The sequence below is a fragment of the Hordeum vulgare genome, chromosome 5H (genome assembly GCF_904849725.1).
Source record: "Hordeum vulgare subsp. vulgare chromosome 5H, MorexV3_pseudomolecules_assembly, whole genome shotgun sequence".
NCBI classification, from domain to species: domain Eukaryota; kingdom Viridiplantae; phylum Streptophyta; class Magnoliopsida; order Poales; family Poaceae; genus Hordeum; species Hordeum vulgare.
In genome coordinates, this window is record NC_058522.1 from 558,733,326 (window position 1) to 558,752,466 (window position 19,141).

The 19,141-nt window shown below is 45.7% G+C and overlaps 2 protein-coding genes across 2 annotated transcripts; both read left to right on the forward strand.

Moving 5' to 3' along the window:
• The first annotated feature begins 4,594 nt into the window (after nt 1-4,594).
• On the forward strand, nt 4,595-6,982 carry LOC123399142 (transcription factor bHLH106-like). The gene is made up of 2 exons (XM_045093565.1): nt 4,595-5,289; nt 5,843-6,982. The coding sequence occupies exons 1-2, from the start codon at nt 5,023-5,025 to the stop codon at nt 6,332-6,334; spliced, it is 759 nt and encodes a 252-aa protein (XP_044949500.1). The 5' UTR covers nt 4,595-5,022; the 3' UTR covers nt 6,335-6,982.
• A 989-nt stretch (nt 6,983-7,971) lies between these two features.
• Nucleotides 7,972-10,793, forward strand: LOC123399143 (putative HVA22-like protein g). Its single transcript, XM_045093566.1, has 5 exons — nt 7,972-8,384; nt 9,250-9,348; nt 9,506-9,569; nt 9,645-9,863; nt 10,601-10,793. Exons 1-4 carry the CDS (start codon nt 8,356-8,358, stop codon nt 9,687-9,689), a joined length of 237 nt encoding a protein of 78 aa, XP_044949501.1. The 5' UTR covers nt 7,972-8,355; the 3' UTR covers nt 9,690-9,863; nt 10,601-10,793.
• Nucleotides 10,794-19,141: the final 8,348 nt, after the last annotated feature.

The window sequence follows — 19,141 nt, forward strand, 5'->3', positions numbered from 1 at the left end:
CCTTGTAGATCGCACAGCAGAAGCGTTAGTGAACGCGGTTGATGTAGTGGAACGTCCTCACGTCCCACGGTCCGCCTCGCGAACCGTTCCACGAACCGTCCCGCGAACCGTCCCACGATCTAGTGCCGAACGGACGGCACCTCCGCGTTCAGCACACGTACAGCTCAACGATGATCTCGGCCTTCTTGATCCAGCAAGAGAGACGGAGAGGTAGATGAGTTCTCCGGCAGCGTGACGACACTCCGGAGGTTGGTGGTGATCTGATCTCGGCAGGGCTCCGCCCGAGCTCCGCAGAAACGCGATCTAGAGGTAAAACCGTGGAGGTATGTGGTCGGGCTGCCTTTGAAAAGTTGTCTCAAATCAGCCCTAATTGCTCCATGTATATAGGAGGAGGGAGGGGAGGCTTGCCTTGAGGCTCAAGGAGCCCCAAGGGCTGCGCACCAAGGGGAGGAGGAGTCCTCCTCCAATCCTAGTCCAACTAGGATTGGAAAGTGGAGTCCTTCTCCCCTTTCCCACCTCTTTTTTTTTCTTTTTTCTTTGATTTTCTATCCTTGGCGCATATGGCCCTCTTGGGCTATCCCACCAGCCCACCAAGGGTTGGTGCGCCACCCCCAAGGCCTATGGGCTTCCCCGGGGTGGGTTGCCCCCCCCCCCCTCCCGGTGAACACCCAGAACCCATTCGTCATTCCCCGTAACTCCGAAAACCTTCCGGTAATCAAATGAGGTCATCCTATATATCAATCTTCGTTTCCGGACCATTTCGGAAACCATCGTGACGTCCGTGATCTCATCCGAGACTCCGAACAACATTCGGTAACCAACCATATAACTCAAGTACGCATAAAACAACGTTGAACCTTAAGTGTGCAGACCCTGCGGGTTCGAGAACTATGTAGACATGACCCGAGTGACTCCTCGGTCAATATCCAATAGCGGGACCTGGATGCCCATATTGGATCCCACATATTCTACGAAGATCTTATCGTTTGAACCTCAGTGCCAAGGATTCATATAATCCCGTATGTCATTCCCTTTGTCCTTCGGTATGTTACTTGCCCGAGATTCGATCGTCAGTATCCACATACCTATTTCAATCTCGTTTACCGACAAGTCTCTTTACTCGTTCCGTAATACAAGATCCCGCAACTTACACTAAGTCACATTGCTTGCAAGGCTTGTGTGTGATGTTGTATTACCGAGTGGGCCCCGAGATACCTCTCCGTCACACGGAGTGACAAATCCCAGTCTCGATCCATACTAACTCAACGAACACCTTCGGAGATACCTGTAGAGCATATTTATAGTCACCCAGTTACGTTGCGACGTTTGATACACACAAAGCATTCCTCTGGTGTCAGTGAGTTATATGATCTCATGGTCATAGGAACAAATACTTGACACGCAGAAAACAGTAGCAACAAAATGACACGATCAACATGCTACGTCTATTAGTTTGGGTCTAGTCCATCACGTGATTCTTCTAATGACGTGATCCAGTTATCAAGCAACAACACCTTGTATATAATCAGAAGACCCTGACTATCTTTGATCAACTGGCTAGCCAACTAGAGGCTTGCTAGGGACAGTGTTTTGTCTATGTATCCACACATGTATATAAGTCTTCATTCAATACAATTATAGCATGGATAATAAACGATTATCTTGATACAGAAATTATAATGATAACTATATTTATTATTGCCTCTAGGGCATAATTCCAATAATCTCCCACTTGCACTAGAGTCAATAATCTAGCCCTCACATCATCATGCGAATTACATTGTAATAAATCTAACACCCATACAGTTCTGGTGTTGATCATGCTTTGCCCGTGGAAGAGGCTTAGTCAGCGGATCTGCTACATTCAGATCCGTGTGCACTTTGCATATATTTACGTCCTCCCCTTCGACGTAGTCGCGGATGAGGTTGAAGCGTAGTTTGATGTGTCTGGTCTTCTTGTGAAACCGTGGTTCCTTTGCTAAGGCAATGGCACCCGTGTTGTCACAGAATAAGGTTATTGGATTCAGTGCGCTTGGCACCACTCCAAGATCCGTCATGAACTGCTTCATCCAAACACCCTCCTTAGCCGCCTCCGAGGCAGCCATGTACTCCGCTTCACATGTAGAATCAGCTACGACGCTTTGTTTGGAACTGCACCAGCTTACTGCACCCCCATTAAGAATAAATACGTATCCGGTCTGCGACTTAGAGTCGTCCGAATCTGTGTCAAAGCTTGCATCGACGTAACCCTTTACGGCGAGCTCTTCATCACCTCCATACACGAGAAACATCTCCTTAGTCCTTTTCAGGTACTTCAGGATATTCTTGACCGCCGTCGAGTGATCCACTCCTGGATTACTCTGGAACCTGCCTGCCATACTTATGGCAAGGCTAACGTCCGGTCTAGTGCACAGCATTGCATACATGATAGATCCTATGGCTAAAGCATAGGGGCCGGTGCTCATATGCTCTCTATCTTTATCAGTTGTTGGGCACTTAGTCTTACTCAATCTCGTACCTTGTAAAACTGGCAAGAACCCTTTCTTGGACTGTTCCATTTTGAACCTTTTCAAAACTTTATCAAGGTAGCAGCTTCTCCCGATCTATCAGCGGGTTTGGGCCCTCACGGTCGAGGTAACACCCTGCTCTTCTTTGATGTATTATGATGGACTAGCCCTATGTGAGGACTAGGGTTTTGAGTACAATGATGAGATCACAAGGATCACATAGGTATGAGATGATTTATCGGGAGAGGACCCTAGTCATGCCTCATATAGGGGGAATGGCTAGGGTTTACATGATTCATTGATTTGTGCAATCTAGCCTATGCTGGTGGGTAAATCTGGGCATGGGCAGCACGGTCTGGTGGCCCGGTCCGAAAATCGGGGCCGGGATTTATGTTCGGGCCGAGTTCGGGCTTGCAAACTAGGCATGATCTGTAGTTCGGGTCGGGATCGGCCTTGTGAAAATAGCCATTTTACACGGAGGCCCAGTACGGCCCAAAATTCATCTTTTTAGTCCATTCGGGCTTGGATCGGGCCTGAATATTTGATTTTTGTCCGGGCCGGGCCGGGCTCGGACTTGGGATTTTCAGTTCGGGCTTTTTAAAGGCCGACCTGACACCCGACCCGGCCTGGGGTATGCCCAGGTTTACTCGTGGGATACTTCTAGATCTCGGGCACATGATAGTCTTGTACATCAAGTTGATTTTTTTAGAGGCTTAGAGCATCTACAGTCGGACGCCTCAAATGACCCTCACACGTCCGCGGATGCGTCCGATCAGTGACCAGACATGAGAAAGAAGGGAAAAAGCGACCCAACCGGACCCCTCATATTATCCCTATACGTCGGGATGTCCGCGAACCCTCATATCAATCTCAAATATAGGGAGGATATGAGGGCTCACAGACGCGCCTGAGCGTGTCCGGTCAGTCCGCCACGTAGGATGCAACCCCACCCGGGCCACCTTTTTCTTTTCTTTATCCATTCTTATCTTTCTCTCTCTTTCTCTCCTTCAATCACTTGCAAGTGACCGGGCATATGAGGAAGAACATGAGAAGTGTGGTTGCGCGGAAGGACAAATAGGAGACACGTCTCGTCACTGGCCGGGTGCGTCTACGGGCGTTTAGGGGGTCATATTTGCAATGTCCGGCTGTAGATGCTCTTACAATAGGTGCGGAGCGTCATGGGGACCAAACCGTGCCATGGCTCGTCATTGTCTCTGAATTGCTCTCTAGAGTTACTACAAATTCGACCCAAGAACAAAAGATAGCCCACTAAACAAGTGACCGATCCGTTCTTCAATATGCTTGACGCTCCGCCTTACATCAAATTCACTGATGTGGCACTATGTACGCCGCCGTTGGCATGGCCGATGGTGGGCTTGGGCCTCCTCGTGGCATGATGGGCCGACCCCGGCCTACGAGTACAACTGAAGGCATGACATCATCGACCGGTGTGATAACCAATACCCTGGTATTAACATCAAGGGTATGGCTAGGTCTCAGTCGACTCGGATTTAACCAAGTTCCAGTCAAATGATATAACATACAAGCTAGAGAGAAAACGGAAAAAAATGAAAAGAAAATTTTGCACGAATCGCAACGCGAGATCTCTCGCATACAGCATCGACTAAGACTTAACGAAGTCTCAATCAACTAAGACTTAGCAAGACTGTAACACCAACCCTTAATTTGGATTTCAAACAAACTTGTTAATATCAGCATGATCTGGCGACTGGTCACGCAGGGAAAACCCGGGACGCACTTTTCTCTTCTCCATCCATGGACAGAAACCTACTTGGTCTTCACTTTTATCCAACTGGCTAAGCTAGTTCGAGCAGTGGTAGCTAGTGCCACCACAACGCGGTAAGGCAAGGCAAGGCAAGGCAAACATTCCCCCGTAGTGAGCGTACCTACGCTGTTATGCACCGGCGGGAGTCAAACCAACGATCCGAATCCCCATCACCGCCTCGGCCGTATCCCGTCGGAGCGCGACGGCCGGCGCAAGGTCGGCACCATCGCGGCCGTCCAGCCGCCCCCGCCGGGGCATCTCCACCACTCTACTAGGCCAGCATCGGCCATCATCCGTCATCCCTAGCTCACAGGGCTCGTGCCCTCCATCTCTGACGGGTCAACACGCGGGCCCACCCGCCACTCACTCGCCCAGTCTCTCTCTCTCTAACATTCCCTCCCTCTCTCTCTCTATCTCTATCCACCCACATGCGCTCTCCCTCTCTCTCTCTCTCCTCGAAGCCCCGTTTATTTATGCTCGCCTCTCCTCGTTCCCCCATCCCATCCGTGTCTCTCTCTCTCTCTCTCTCTTCTCTCTTCCCTCTTCCCTTCGATTGCAGTCCATGTCCGAGGAACAGTAGTTAGTTAGTTCACAGCACAACACCACCGCGGCAATTAGTTTGGTTAGTTATTAGTTAGCTAGCAGCTTGAGGAGGTGTGATCGATCGAGGCAGAAGTAACCTCGATCGGCGAGATCGAAGCTCTAGCTCTAGCTAGCTCTCTGGCGGGCATGTTTCCGGCGGAGGCGTCGTTCGCCGGCGCGGACGCGGCCATGCTGCCGCCCTTCTTCGTGGGCTCCATGTGGCAGTCGGCGCCGGGCGGCGGCGCGGCCGCCTTGTCCGAGGAGGACGAGGTAGCCGCCGCCGCTGCTGCCGAGGCGGCGCACGACCGCGCGGTGGCGGCGACGCGCAACCACCGCGAGGCCGAGAAGCGCCGCCGCGAGCGGATCAAGTCGCACCTCGACCGCCTCCGCGCCGTCCTCGCCTGCGACCCCAAGGCAATTTATTTTTTACACATCTCACGTCCCGTGCCCTCGTGATTTCCCCCTGATTTAGTTTCTGCACAACATGCTCGATGTGAGAGTGATCTCCTAACTGGATTGCCTGTCATGCATCTAGAGTTCTGCTGTGGATTGCAGTGACTAGAGGCTATCCATATGACTAGCTAGCTGCTACGGTTCTCAGCTCAGCTAATCCTTGTGATTAAAGCTGGATTTTGTGTGAACAAATAGCACTAGAATGGAGCCTCATCTCCAAACTAGTAGCTGCTATCATCCTATGAATGACACCGACTAGCTAGGTCAGGTTAGGGCTGGGCGGCTGGCTCGTCTCTTGGCTTGTTCCTCTTCATGATTTGCTTCTTTTGTGCCTAGTACCATGTCTACAATTTTGCATATTTTTTCCCCTTCTTCTTTCTATATCCTCCTTCCATTCCTGATCAATTGGAAGCTCTAGGGTTCCTCATATGAGAGATTAATAGTTGTGCAAACAAGATTTCTAGATGAACTTAATTAGTTCGTTAGCTGACCTTGTACATGTATGTGTTTACAGATAGACAAGGCGACGCTGCTGGCCAAGGCGGTGGAGAGGGTGCGGGAGCTGAAGCAGCGCATGGCCGGCGTCGTCGGCGAGGCGGCCGCGCCGGCGAGCCACCTGTTCCCGACAGAGCACGACGAGATCGTGGTGCTCGCTTCAGGTGGCGGCGCTGGTGGCGCGGCGGCCGTGTTCGAGGCCTCCCTCTGCTGCGACGACCGGTCCGACCTCCTCCCGGGGCTCATCGACACGCTGCGCGCGCTCCGCCTCCGCACGCTCCGCGCCGAGATGGCCACCCTCGGCGGCCGCGTCCGCAACGTGCTCGTCCTCGCGCGCGATGCCGGGTCAGCCGGACACGACGACGACGACTACGCCGCCTCCTCCGAGGACGGCGGCGCCGACTTCCTCAAGGAGGCCCTGAGGGCGCTCGTGGAGAGGCAGGGGGCCGCCGCCGGCGACCGGCCCAAGAGGAGACGCGTCGCCGACATGAACATGCAAGCGGCAGCTTAATCAATCAGCTAGCCGGCCGGCGGCCATAGCCCTCATAGTATCTGATATGATTGCATATGGCGGTCAATCGATCTCATGCATGCCATGGTAATGGTACTACTACTACTATATATACAGCGTGTTAATTTGCTTTCAAAGTTAATTAGTTTTGTGTGATGGTTAATTAGCTTCAATTCTCCATATATATACCATCGTTCATATGGCTAACTCTTCTTGGTGATGCCAATATGCCATGTATAATTAGGGATATATATATTACCTTTAATTTTTACCATTAGGGTTTGCTTGAGCTTTAATCAAATGTTGCTCCAAAGCCATGGCAAACCCAGCACCTAAAATAACAGTCAAATGTCAGCAGATATGCACAATGCAAGACTTGATTCCCCTGCTATACAAACACTGGATAACTGGAGGCATTTCTGTTTGCAAGATCCCACAAGTCCATTTTTGATCATATATGCATGCATGTAAGACAAGTCTTCGGATCAAACAAAGATGTTTGCATGGCATGCATACATGTAGCAATGCATGGCAGGTCCTAAGATGAAAACAAAGATGCTTGTTCCAATGCATTGCATTGCAATGTAGCAGCATGCATTCTGTCTGTCCTGTCTTGTGAATGAATGAATGTTTGGAATATTGAATGAATGATCTAGGCATGCATATGCCTGTTTGATTGTTTGAATATGGAGGAGAGCAAAGGGGAACCGGCCAATCAATGATTGCTTGTGTTGGTGCATGCTGCAGTGCACAGTACTATGGCTAGCCAGTGTGGCATGGCATGCAGCAGTGAGCAGCAGCTAGCCCTCATGACTACACATGAGTGCATGCATGGACTAGTGAGTATGCTGGTACTGGTACTACATGCATGCTGCTGCATGCCCTGTCTGGTCTGGGAAAGGGGGGAAGGTGGATGAGCTTTTGTTTCTTGCTGGTTTCCTTTTGTAATCTTGCCCCTCTATGGCTTTTTTAGAGGGAGGAGGGAGGGGCAGAGATCTCCATGTCAGGCCACCCACTGTGTCTGTGTGCATGCTCTTTTGTGGGGACAAAAGGAAGCCATGGGTGAGTGTAAAAATGTAAACTTGTATTCAAGTCATTGCTGTGATGTGCTTTCTGCCCACACTAGCTACTTGCTGTGGCTGGCAATGGCATGGCTACTTCGATGCCTAGCTTGGCAGTTGGCTTGCACAAGTAGGTCACATGAATACACACTTTGTAGTGGACCTAATTGTGTGAATCTAGGGCGTGGAAGTAAATGTGCTTGGTCATGCTATTGTGGCACTGTGTATCTATACTACTATTAAACAATCCAACAAGAATTACACTACAGACACCCCACCAAACGCCCCACACACAACAAAACAACCAATCAGCACCCCACGATTAATCTCACAGATCTTAATCTAACAACCCTCGTTAATCCACCGTCTGCTGGGTGTACTTAGCAATTACAATTGGCTGAACATACTCCACCAAGAAAACTTCCAATCACGCAAGAAAAAAATAGAGGAGAAAATGCCCAGCAACGTCCCCTGTAATCACGGGACCATCCAGCCACCAGCATCACGGGACCATCTGCCCACGCGACGCTCCCCGCCCGTCGCGCCCCACTCGGCCACCGCGCCGCTCGCCCAACACGCTCGAGCGTCTCCGTTTCTTCTTCCTTCCTCAGATCCAGCGCCCCACCAAGCCGCCGTCCGAGGTTTCTCCGGCTTGCTCTCCTCGCCTCGCCTCTCCTCGGGCTCTCCCTCTCCCTCCCCGCATTCCCTTCCACCGCATTCCGGGGTGTATTTAGCCTCCGGTCCCTAGAGGCAGGCAGGAGGGGGAGGCGCGCGAGCACCCGGACGGCCGTCTCCACCGTCGGTCACGCGGCGCCCACCTCCGGCCGCCCTCCGTCCAGATCCCTCTTCAGTCAGGTTTCCCCCCGCGGCCCGCGCCTTCTCCTTTCCGGCGCCGGCGGCGTCCTCTGACCCGTGCTCTGGATCTGGGTGTTGTGCGCAGACGGTCCATCGGAGAAGATTATGGGCGGCTTCGTCTCCAGGATCCTCGTGTAAGCGGCCGCCTCCCCCTCCGTTTGAATCTTGAAATTTGAAAGCGTGGTCCTGCCAAATTTGTCATCTTGGGTTTGGAAAGAAACTGATCCGAGGCGGCATAGGCATGCGGCTTTTCTTTTGATTTTTCTTCAGAATAATAGTAATGCACTGGTTGCTGGTTGGTGCCTGTTCAGAGGGCTCGCTTTATTTAAAAAAACAAATCGGGAGATGCCTTGCTTCCTGTCGATTTGTCACCCCCCTTCCCCGGCGTGAAATACGGGCCACACGAATTCACAAGTTTATTTATACGAGTACATGTTTTATTGCCTCGAGGTCGAGGAGCATGGGATAAATTTTTCAATGCGTTGCACAACGGTCAAATGTTCTTTTCGCTTATATTCTTATACAGATTTATTTCTCTTTTTGAATATTCTTTTCTGATGGTCAATTCCCAGAAATGCTTACGGTCGGATAATGTATTGTTGTTTTCGCACGTTGATTTTAATTCGGTTTTCTGCCAGTTCATGCCGAACTCACTTTTCAGGCTTGATTTCAAACAAGCTCACAAATATAACCAACATTGCATCCACCGACATCTTTTATCGAGATCTGCCTCCATATTAGGCCTTGTTTGTTCGTGTTCTTTCGGGCACAAAGGATGCTGAGAAGCTCAACTTCAGTGCATCTTCAAAATGGCTAGCTGCTCCACTTTGTGGATTATTTGTGAAGTGGATCAAAGTGTAAAATAAAACAATTTCTTTGTCTAAGCCAAATCACGTGGGAAAGAACTCGATAATAAAGCATGTATATTATGTTTAGTAGTCAATAAACATAAACACTTCCATTTTATGTTTTGGTGTTTGATGCACAATTTACATGTAGGCTGGTTTTCGGCTATGCGTATCCTGCATACGAGTGCTACAAGACTGTCGAACTGAACAAACCTGAGATCGAGCAACTTATATTCTGGTGTCAGTACTGGTAAGCTGGCTCCTTCTGTTGTATGATTAGAAGTTCACAGCACTAACCTAGGGAAATACTTTGGAGATTTAACAATATCATGGTAAGGCTACCGAGGGTTGCATTCTTTCATCGTCTCTTTGGACAAGTTCCTAACATCAGTTTTATCATGTTGAAGGCTACCATTTTACTCAGAGGCAAAGCCGCTGTTCTTTATATACTTGTGGTACCCCAGGACAAAGGTACTAGATTTGTCCCTTACAACTTCTATTTTGCAGATTTTCTGCACATTTAACTGATTTGTGCTTTCATTGCAGGGGACTACCTACATTTATGGGACTTTCATTAAGCCATACATTTGACAGCATGAGAATGAAATTGACCGTAATTTGCTTGAGTTGAGAGCTCGTGCCAGCGATGTTGTTGTCATTTATGTCCAGAAGGTTGCTGCTGTTGGACAGAATACCTTCTTTGATGTTTTGAAGTATGTTGCCTCACAATCACCATCCCAGAAATCAAAGCAACAACGTTCTCAGGTGCAAATCATGTGTATTGTATTATGTTTCTTTCAGAATCAATTGATGTATGTATTTTCACCCTGGCGATGTTCAATGCACCATTTAATCTCCTTTATGACTTGCTAGGCCTTTCTTGTTTTCTCTTTTACCCATCGCATGATAAACGGTGAGTTTTGCATGTTGTATGGTGGCCTCTAAAATTTCCACATGACGATGAGTTTAGCTGGTGAAATCCTTGGATTGAAATTCACTGATTCTTTGGAGGATTCCCATGATCATATCCTCAGACTTTAGGAGATGAGTTTAATTGCATACAAGTGCTGCTTCGGGATTATATCTTTGTATCCACCATCAGTGGCTGGATCACACAATTCCTTTTAATTAGCAATTATAATTTTCCTATCCGTTAGCAGGACTCCAATCGTGTTCATGTTTCAAAATAGTTGCCTGGGAGTATGCTTATAATATTTGTGCAGACCAGCGAATCAACAAGACTTTTTAGTTTTGTCTTTTGTGTTAAGAGAAATGTAATAAAGAAGCCAAAAATTTTCTGAAGGTTTCTTAGTTGAAGGAGACAACAAAAATTATCTATGGTCAGCATGAACACACTTTCATACTATGCCTTTTTTTTGAAATGCACTTTCATACTATGCCTTAGTAGCATGGAGTATGTACGCTCTCTTTTTGAATGTTTTCTTAAACTAATTAATACCCCCATATTTTTTTCAATTTTTGGATTTACATGTTTTTATCAGGTCAAGCAGGATGATATCTCTGGTTCTCATGACATCTAGGATGCTTGAAACTTTATTATCTTTTGAGTGAAGAGCCGTCTTTGTTTTGCAAACACTACCTGGATGGAAAATCCTACAAAGCGTTTGTAGAGAAGCATACGGGAGCTATGTTTGACAAATGCCTGATGTACAGGTTAGGCTCTGTAAAAAATAATTCACAGACAATAATGTAATGGATTCTGTTATATTAATACATTATCATGTTATCTTTTGGTTTTTATTTAATAATACCTACTAATAAGAATGAATGAGTATATTTTTTATGATTATACGTGCGTTGCACGTGCCAGATTACTAGTATGGTTAGTAGTCCGTGGACATGCCAAGTTGGAATGATAAAATGGGGCATTTCATGTGAAAAACGGAGAGAAAATGGGCATTCATGTCCATATTGCAATATACGTGCAAATAGTGAGAAATTAAGTTGCAGCATATGTAATAAGAGCTTTCATTCGGAGGTTGACTTAGTCGTAGGTGTATTTCAGATCTTGTAATGGTTTGATCGTGGTTGATTTTTTTGTATTTACTTTAATAATTAATAAAAATTGGATGTGTGCATCACAATGATGCATAGGACAGGGGTTCCAACCTCCTTTTGGAAAGAAAAAAGAGCTTTCATTTGTAAGATTCCAAAGAAATAGGCCATATATATCGATATTTAGAGGGGGTAAGAACTCATTTCAAGTCAGATCTGGACTTTAGCCTAGGGTCGCAGTGGTTCCAATCCCATCACAAGCAAAATTCTGATATATCATCCGAAGAGTGACCTCTTAATTATATAAAGGTTGTGTGCATCACTCGATGCATAGGCTGAGGGGCACCCATTCTTTTCCAAAAACATCTTAATTAATTATATTGCATGGAGGCATAGCCTCTCCCATTAATTGTTGGACATTTTTCTTGGGTTTCGCTACAACTAAAACGTCGGATTTGTAAGCATGGAAGATCTAACGCCCGACATGGCAAATTTTGTTGTCACAAGGATGACATTTTCCTTTAGCAAGCATTAAAATTCTTGCCATGCTCCTTAAAGGCAATTGACATCTCGCGACAACATAATTTGCTATAGAAAAGTTTGATCTGACATGCCTAAAAATCCAATGTCAGATTTTAACATTTCCTTTTTCATATTGCTATTTTCGAGTAAATGGAAAGTCCATTAAAAAGGATAGGCATATTCCATGTCCAATCCATATATAATTGGCACCAAAGGGTGTTTGATTGCAACGTAGAGAGGAAAATAATTATATTCAATTCATAATCGATTCCAATGGGTGTTTCCATAGGCATTTCCCCGACAGATTAGACTCGGGAGAAAAATTCCTTTTGAACAGAGGTCTCCATGCATGAAGGAAAACTTCCAAACATTCATACCCCTCTAAAAGAAAAATCCAAGGATTTGAATTCTCAAAGAAAGAATGAAAATTATTTGGATCATTGAGGACGAGAGAGGCCAAAAAGGTACACACACACATCCCTGCAAAAGAAAAGATACACAGATGGGGACAGATTTATGTAATTATTTCAGCATAGTTTTCGATCATTGTATAACCAATACTGCTAATCTACATCATTAAGGAGGACAAACTTTCAGAAGAACACATGCAAGGCTGTGTCTCTGCGGCAACACAGTAGCAGTATGTCGTTGCTAGTTCCAATCTTTTCATCAGACGAGAGCAGCTGCAGGAGTCGCGTGTTTTCTACACCGAGATAAGAAAAGAATGCCGTCTGTCTGTACGACTGTATATTACATATGATATGTATGTCAGGTCAGGGGCCGGGCTAGCGAGCTATCAGGGCATGGCAGAAGTTTTCATGATTTGATCCTACCTCCCAGCAGAGAATGCAATATTTTTTTCTGAGCCGAGAAAATGCAATATTGATTGCTCAGAGTTATTATGCGTTGGATATGCACGATTTTTTTAAATATCCAATTAACTTAATAATTGAAATATGATTTTTTCTATAAAGAGTATTTCAATCACATCGCTATATCGAACTGGTACAATCGCTCGCGCGCGCTGAACGAATACTTGTCTGCGCATACATAGATTTTATAGAACAAGTAAATGACAAGGTTGTGGATGAAGGAGGTCCAATTCCAATATTACACCACTATTAATGATAGGAGAAAACATCTCTGGTTGTATATTCCAACCGGGTACATATCAGCGTAAAAGCTTTTGTCCTCCGAACTCAAGATAGAATATGGATCCAATGTGTATATGCATGAATAATCTGTGCATGACTTGAAACATTTTTTTTTTGTTAAACGCCACATCACTTCAGGAAAGCAACATATGGACCAATATAAGGCTGTCGTCCCCATGAAGATATGCGGAGATTTTTTTGGTCAATACCATTCAATCAGTTGCCAAAAATAATACGCTCACTATGGGATATAGGTTTGAAGCTACATCAGTAATAGAGTACAACACATTATTTATAGCATATAAGTAGTATTTTTGTTGATCAAATTAATAATAGGGATGTATAAATATGTGCGGGTCTTATAAATCCAAATGGAGAGTATATGACATCCTCTGTAATCACCTAGATCAAAGTTTTGAGCTTGAATTTCTTACAAAATATTTTGTTTTAGTTAAGTTACAAACCATACTGTGAAAACTGTTTTGAAGAAATCATGTTTTATTTGGTTAAATTACACTCTTACACATAAAAGTCTTAGTAATTATGAGACTTTAAACATGTGCGATTCTCTACAAAAATCAAGGGCTAGAAACCGCAGCCAGTGTGTGCCATTCTTTTTATAACTCAAACGTCTACCTTAATATATAGACATTAGACGCACATATCTCTTACGGGTCCTTGAAAAAAAGATCAAGGGCTGGAGTGAACATTTATCCATTAAAATGAAAGAAATAACTTTGAATTAGTCCTTTTGGTGTGTCGCATGATTGTGAATTACACCATGCACCGTGTAGGTGTTTGCATATAGTATGTAAGAGAAACTAAATACCGAATGGTTGGAAGCAGGCAAAAAGCAGGGGGTAAGAGGGAGAGTTGATGAGGGTATTTTTGTCAAAAAAAAAAAGGTTCTTTGCAGCATTCAGAAATATCTGATTGATGCTGAGCTTGATGCAAATTTTCATATATTTTGAAATCTGAGAAAACACACTACTATCTTTGCACTGCACGAGTAAGTTATGACTGCAATAAGGTGAATCTTTGCTTAGATAACTATGAAAACAGTTGTACAATTAACTAAGGGTGACCGACACCAGATTACAACGGATATTTTTTTGCATTTGCTATTCACCAGTTGCCTGAAATAAATTAATTCAGTCAAAATTTTGCTGGAAAGACTGGTTAGCTATCATAAAACGAACAATAAAAAAGTACACTGGTGTGTAAATTAACTTACACCATTATACGCTTATTTTTCACATTACAAAAAAAAAATACAAACTGCAAACACGTTTTTTCTTTCAGGGTAATATCAGTTCCACTAATTCATTCTTTCTCTGAAAACTTTATTTCTTATTTTATTTATTTATTTTTCTATAGAGGGAAGAAGAAGGGCAGAGGAAGAAGCCAGCTGGGCCTTTGGATCTAGATCGAAGGGTGGAGGAGAGTAGTTAATTTTCAACCCAAGATATAAAACCCGTGTTCAAGAAAATTTGATTTGATGATTGACTGTGCTAAGTGATGCAGGAATACATGCTTCCATTTATGCTAAGTGTGAGAACTTTATTAACTATGTGATCCTAACTATGCAAATACCGGATGTACTCACCTCCGACCCAGAATAAATGTCTCAATTTTATACCAGCTCTAGTATAAAATTATACTAAGGTTAAGACATTTATTTTAGGACGGAGAAAGTAATACCTAAACCTTTCAAGTAATAAAACGTCCCTTTTCAAAAAAAAAATTTACATGCTTCCGTTTATGGGTTGCGCCGCCGTCTACTGTTGGTTCCAGTGATCGTCCACGCCACAAGAAAGATGAGAAGAGATAGCGCCGGCAGCTAGCTGGCTGGCTGTCGCACGTCCAGTCGTCCTCCAGATCATTGCAGACGATGAGGGGAACAAATGGCCGCAAGGAATTGCTCTCTCTGTCGATCTCAATGTTGAAGCACGTGCATGTACACTAAAGAGACTACACGACGAACCAGTGGGAATGTGCATGCTGAAGTATCGAGCATGTATCCTTGTTTGTGTGTAGGGAATGTGCATGCGTCGCTGTGCACACGTACGTAAGGCTCTAAATCAGCCGCCCTTCACACTGACAGACTGACAGTAACCAGAGGGCAAATACGAGTTCGTCACTATGGATGCATATCTTATATACACGTGTGTATACGTATTCACATTCCCCTATGAAAAAAACAAAGCAAAGAAAATCATGAATGTCTTACGGCGAACCTAGAATCAAATCCTCGTGCTGATTTTGCAGGGACGAGGGCCAATTTTGTACTGTAGGGAGTAACAGCGACGGCCGTACGTCCCTCTCCTTACCGGCAACAATCGAAGCAGTGCCGTACGACCACCACATGGCTGCAAAACCATGAGTTTGCAGCAGATTAATTATCTTTTGAGGGAAAAACTTTGAATACATTATGAAGACAGTACAAAGAACACGATAACCAACAAGATCTACATTCATGCCGGTAGACCACGGACGAGAATTTGCAGGACACAAGTGCGGGGACACTTGCTTTTTTATTTTGGCTTCCGATTTTAAAGTTTTTATCTTTTAAACGAAAAAATTGAATTAAATTATGTGTTCATATTCATGTACCTTGCGACCAGCGTTTTCAAATAAGATCCATTTTAAATATATTTTGACGACTATTGAAAAAAATGTTAGGTTTCAATGTTTGAGACTTAGTACGAGTGACCTATAAAAATGAATTATCTTTTGTCCACGATTGATTGAAAAAATTACTTAAAATTTTGTCTGAAACTGGGCATGTTTTAAAAAGGGTAAGTTTCATTGTAGAAACTTAAAGCTTTTTCAAGGATTTTCATTTTTACTATTCCCTCTTACGGGGTTCAACAACTTCTCGAATCGCGAGGCAAATCAAGCGGCCGACCCGGCTTGGCTGGTGAGTGTGCCCGCACTTACATGCCCTTGCGAATTTCCATGTAGACCACTTAACGATGACTACAAATACTAGGCGTGCCACCGTTATCGCTCCTTCCATACCGAAGCGGGCCAATCCTTTGTTGTAGTAGACAATCAGAAAATCGTCAAGCTAAGGCCCTAAAGACTAGCGCACCAGAACAACCGTCACCGATGAAAGAGAAATGTATATCAAGAGAATCCAACTTATAGACACATGAACGCACCGGATCCACGCATATCACAAACACACGCCTTCACACGCTCTCTGACAATGCGAGACACACCGGGACGGGGCTAGACGGGAAAAACTTTATTCCATCCGCGGGGTCTCACTATCTATGTCCCGGCTAAGGGACCTCTCATCATGACGGTTTCCGGTCTTGTGGGTCAGTTTTGTACTGGGTCAGATCGGGCGGCCCCTGTCGTATAATTGAAAGATTTCATAAGACTTGACTTACAAGACAAGAAGCTGGATTCTAGCCCCCCCCCCCCCATGCATAACTGACTAAGATCCATGTACCCTAGGGTTCCTTGTGTGCTATATAAACTGGGGTCTCAGCTTGTAGATAGACAACTGCCAATTTCCGTTGATACGCCCCAACACAATAAACAGAGAGTGTGAGAGCCGAAACCTGAATAAATTATGTGTCCTTATTACAATCGCCCCAAGTATCCTAGCTTAGAATACCCTAGCGAAGGATCTACCAGATTTAGTTTCAGCAATCGATGTCGCCTCGCCTTCCTAAATAGGACACAAACCTATGTAAAAACAAACCATGAGCCCTCCCGCAGATAAGGGTCGGAATCCACCGCACGTTCATGGCCGTAAGGCCAGAGTAGACGAGGCGGATTGGTGGCGGCTCCGGTGGGAGTTTGGAAAACCCAAAACGCCTCGGAGCTCTTCTTTCTTTCTTTTATCAGGGGAAGAAAAATGTGTTTGTGCACCTCTTTCATTCCTCACAGCATATCAATTCTACTTGGGGCAACATATTGGCATAACTTAATTAAAATCGTTCAAATAATCAAAAACATTATTCGAAACTATTGAAGTTCTTTTTCATTTCTGTGAGGGTTGAAAATATGCATCAAGTGTATGAAGAAAATTAAAAAAAATCCGTCGATTTTCCGAAAGCCGTTGGATAAAAAATGAACTGTTGATATATTTGTTCTCGCCACTTGAAGCGTTCTCTCCATACATAGTGGACGTTCGCTCCCCGGCCCAATTCCTCTTCCTCTAGCCGTTCCTTGCCTCTCCTCCATTCCCCGCCTTCAAGAAGGGATTGTCCGAGCCCTCGTAGGTGATCACGCCGCGGCATCCACGTCTCTAGTTCAACAATTATCTAATTCGAGGGCGACGAAAGTGAACGGCCCCCTCTTCCCGCACACTCGGCCTTGGATCTTCACGGCGTATTTTCTAGGAAATCGACCGATGTGAAAGATATTTTTAGCTCATGCCTAAGAAACAGCTAATCTGATTATTATTTTGTTTCCAAACTCCCGCCGGAGATCCACCGTGTCACCTCACTACACTGCCTAGAGATCCACCGTGTGACGGGTACGTACCACCCCATGCCCATCCAAGATCCACCTCCATCAAAAGCGTTCGTACTCCGGTGGTTGTGTGTGTGGACTTGCGGCGTTGCGGGTGGACCCGGATCGAGCACGCACGCACGTACGTACGTGGAAGTTGCGGCGTCCGTCCGTCCGGCCGGCCAGCGCCCGTGAGTGACGACGGCGGCCGGGGTAGTTTTGCCTTGGCGTGGGTACAAAGGAAGCGTGCCCGCATGCACGCAAGGGGATCGATCGCTCGCAAGTACCAGTACTACGAGCCTGGGTCCGCCCCGCCTCGCCCTCGTGTATCGATCGCTATATAGCCCCGGGACCATGCATGCATCACGTCTCTCTCGTTCCTTCTCTCTCTAATTACTCTCGTCGATCCATCGATCTGCACTGCAGTTCAGTTGGGTACGTGATACGTACGTACCTGCATTTCATGTGCCCCTTGTCGCAAGGAATGTACGCACGCTACTCTAGGCGCTACCATAACTTGTTACCAGTCTACATGACACGTTGGGAGTACTGTGTATGCATGTGCGCGCTAGTCCTTGATCTCTTCCTTATGTGGTAGGACTAAGCACTGGCCATGAATGAGCGGGCACGCCTGTACGTTTGTCTCGGTGACAAAAATCAATGAGAGAGTCAGAGAGCATGCTTTGCTCTGTAGCCGTAGAGAGGAAGAAAGAGAGAGAGAGAGAGAGGGTGAGGGAGTTGGGCGGGGCAGAGAGATGGAGGGGGGCGCAGAGGATCCGGGGCACGCGTGCTGCGAGTTGTGTCAGCGGCAATCATCATTCCATTTGCCGGTCCCATACATGCAATGCAATACATACAACCAACCAAACGCTCTGTCCCTTTCTTTCTTTCTTCAATCCATCTCTCTCTCTCTCCTCGCACGTGACGATCATGCCGTCATGCTCCGCCCGTCCACCTCGCCACGCTCCCTATCATCAATTGCTAATCATGGGCGCAACCTTTTCAATTCCCCCCTCTAATCACTGCTAATCATCGCTGCGTGCCCGGCCCTAACCACTTTATGAAAGCATCGCCTTTCGTTCGTTCCTTCATTCTTTCTATCTCGGTGTAGCTCCTTCCATTCCTTTTGCCTATGTTTCCCCTTTCACGCCTACCTATAACTACAAGCTTTGTTGCGTTGCCCGTGTAGCCAGGCAATGCAAAGGGCTCTATCTTTCCAATTCCATTCCCAAGTTGGCCAGAGATTATCTCTTTTGGTTTGGTTTTGCTAGCTGTCGTGCGCACGTTAGACATGTGTTTAACTACAACCTGTCATCAGTGTGCCGCACTTTTCTTTTTGTCCTGTATATTATTATTTTTATCGGGAAATCTTCTGATCTATTCATTAGCTGTTAATGTAATACAAAAAGCATCAGAAGTAAAAAAAAATACATATAGCTACGTGGACCACGTAGCGATGACAACGACCGCCCTCACCGGAGCCTGACAAACCTTTTTTGCCTTAAATATAAATGAGCCAGTGGGTTCCGTCGGCAGTACATATGTCAACTAGGATATATCTTTATGTCAATGTATATAGCCTAAGAATTGTAGATTCATGCTATTGAAAGTGCAAGCTACATTTCATAATTTTTAAATTTTATAAATATTGCAAGTTTCAACTTCCGGTAAACTAACATTGTATTTTTTTTTTCTTCTAGAAAAGCAGTGATGATGTTTGTAGCCGGGTTTGCCCACCTCACCGCTAAAACGGTGGGCGCCACAAACCCAAATTAAAGGCGTCATTCGGGTCTAACCTACCACATCCACCTCACCGCTTCTCGAGTGGAAAGCCTAATTACGGTGGGCGGTGAGGGTGCTCAAGGCGTGGTGTCCTTGAAG

Bases quoted from the DNA above. Each gene is read 5' to 3' on its own strand.
- LOC123399143 (XM_045093566.1), top strand. From the start codon at position 8,356: ATGGGCGGCTTCGTCTCCAGGATCCTCGT. The intron at 8,385-9,249 runs GTAAGCGGCCGC...ATTTACATGTAG, and splicing joins TTCGTCTCCAGGATCCTCGT to GCTGGTTTTCGGCTATGCGT. The intron at 9,349-9,505 runs GTAAGCTGGCTC...ATCATGTTGAAG, and splicing joins ATATTCTGGTGTCAGTACTG to GCTACCATTTTACTCAGAGG.
- LOC123399142 (XM_045093565.1), top strand. From the start codon at position 5,023: ATGTTTCCGGCGGAGGCGTCGTTCGCCGGCGCGGACGCGGCCATGCTG. The intron at 5,290-5,842 runs GCAATTTATTTT...ATGTGTTTACAG, and splicing joins TCCTCGCCTGCGACCCCAAG to ATAGACAAGGCGACGCTGCT.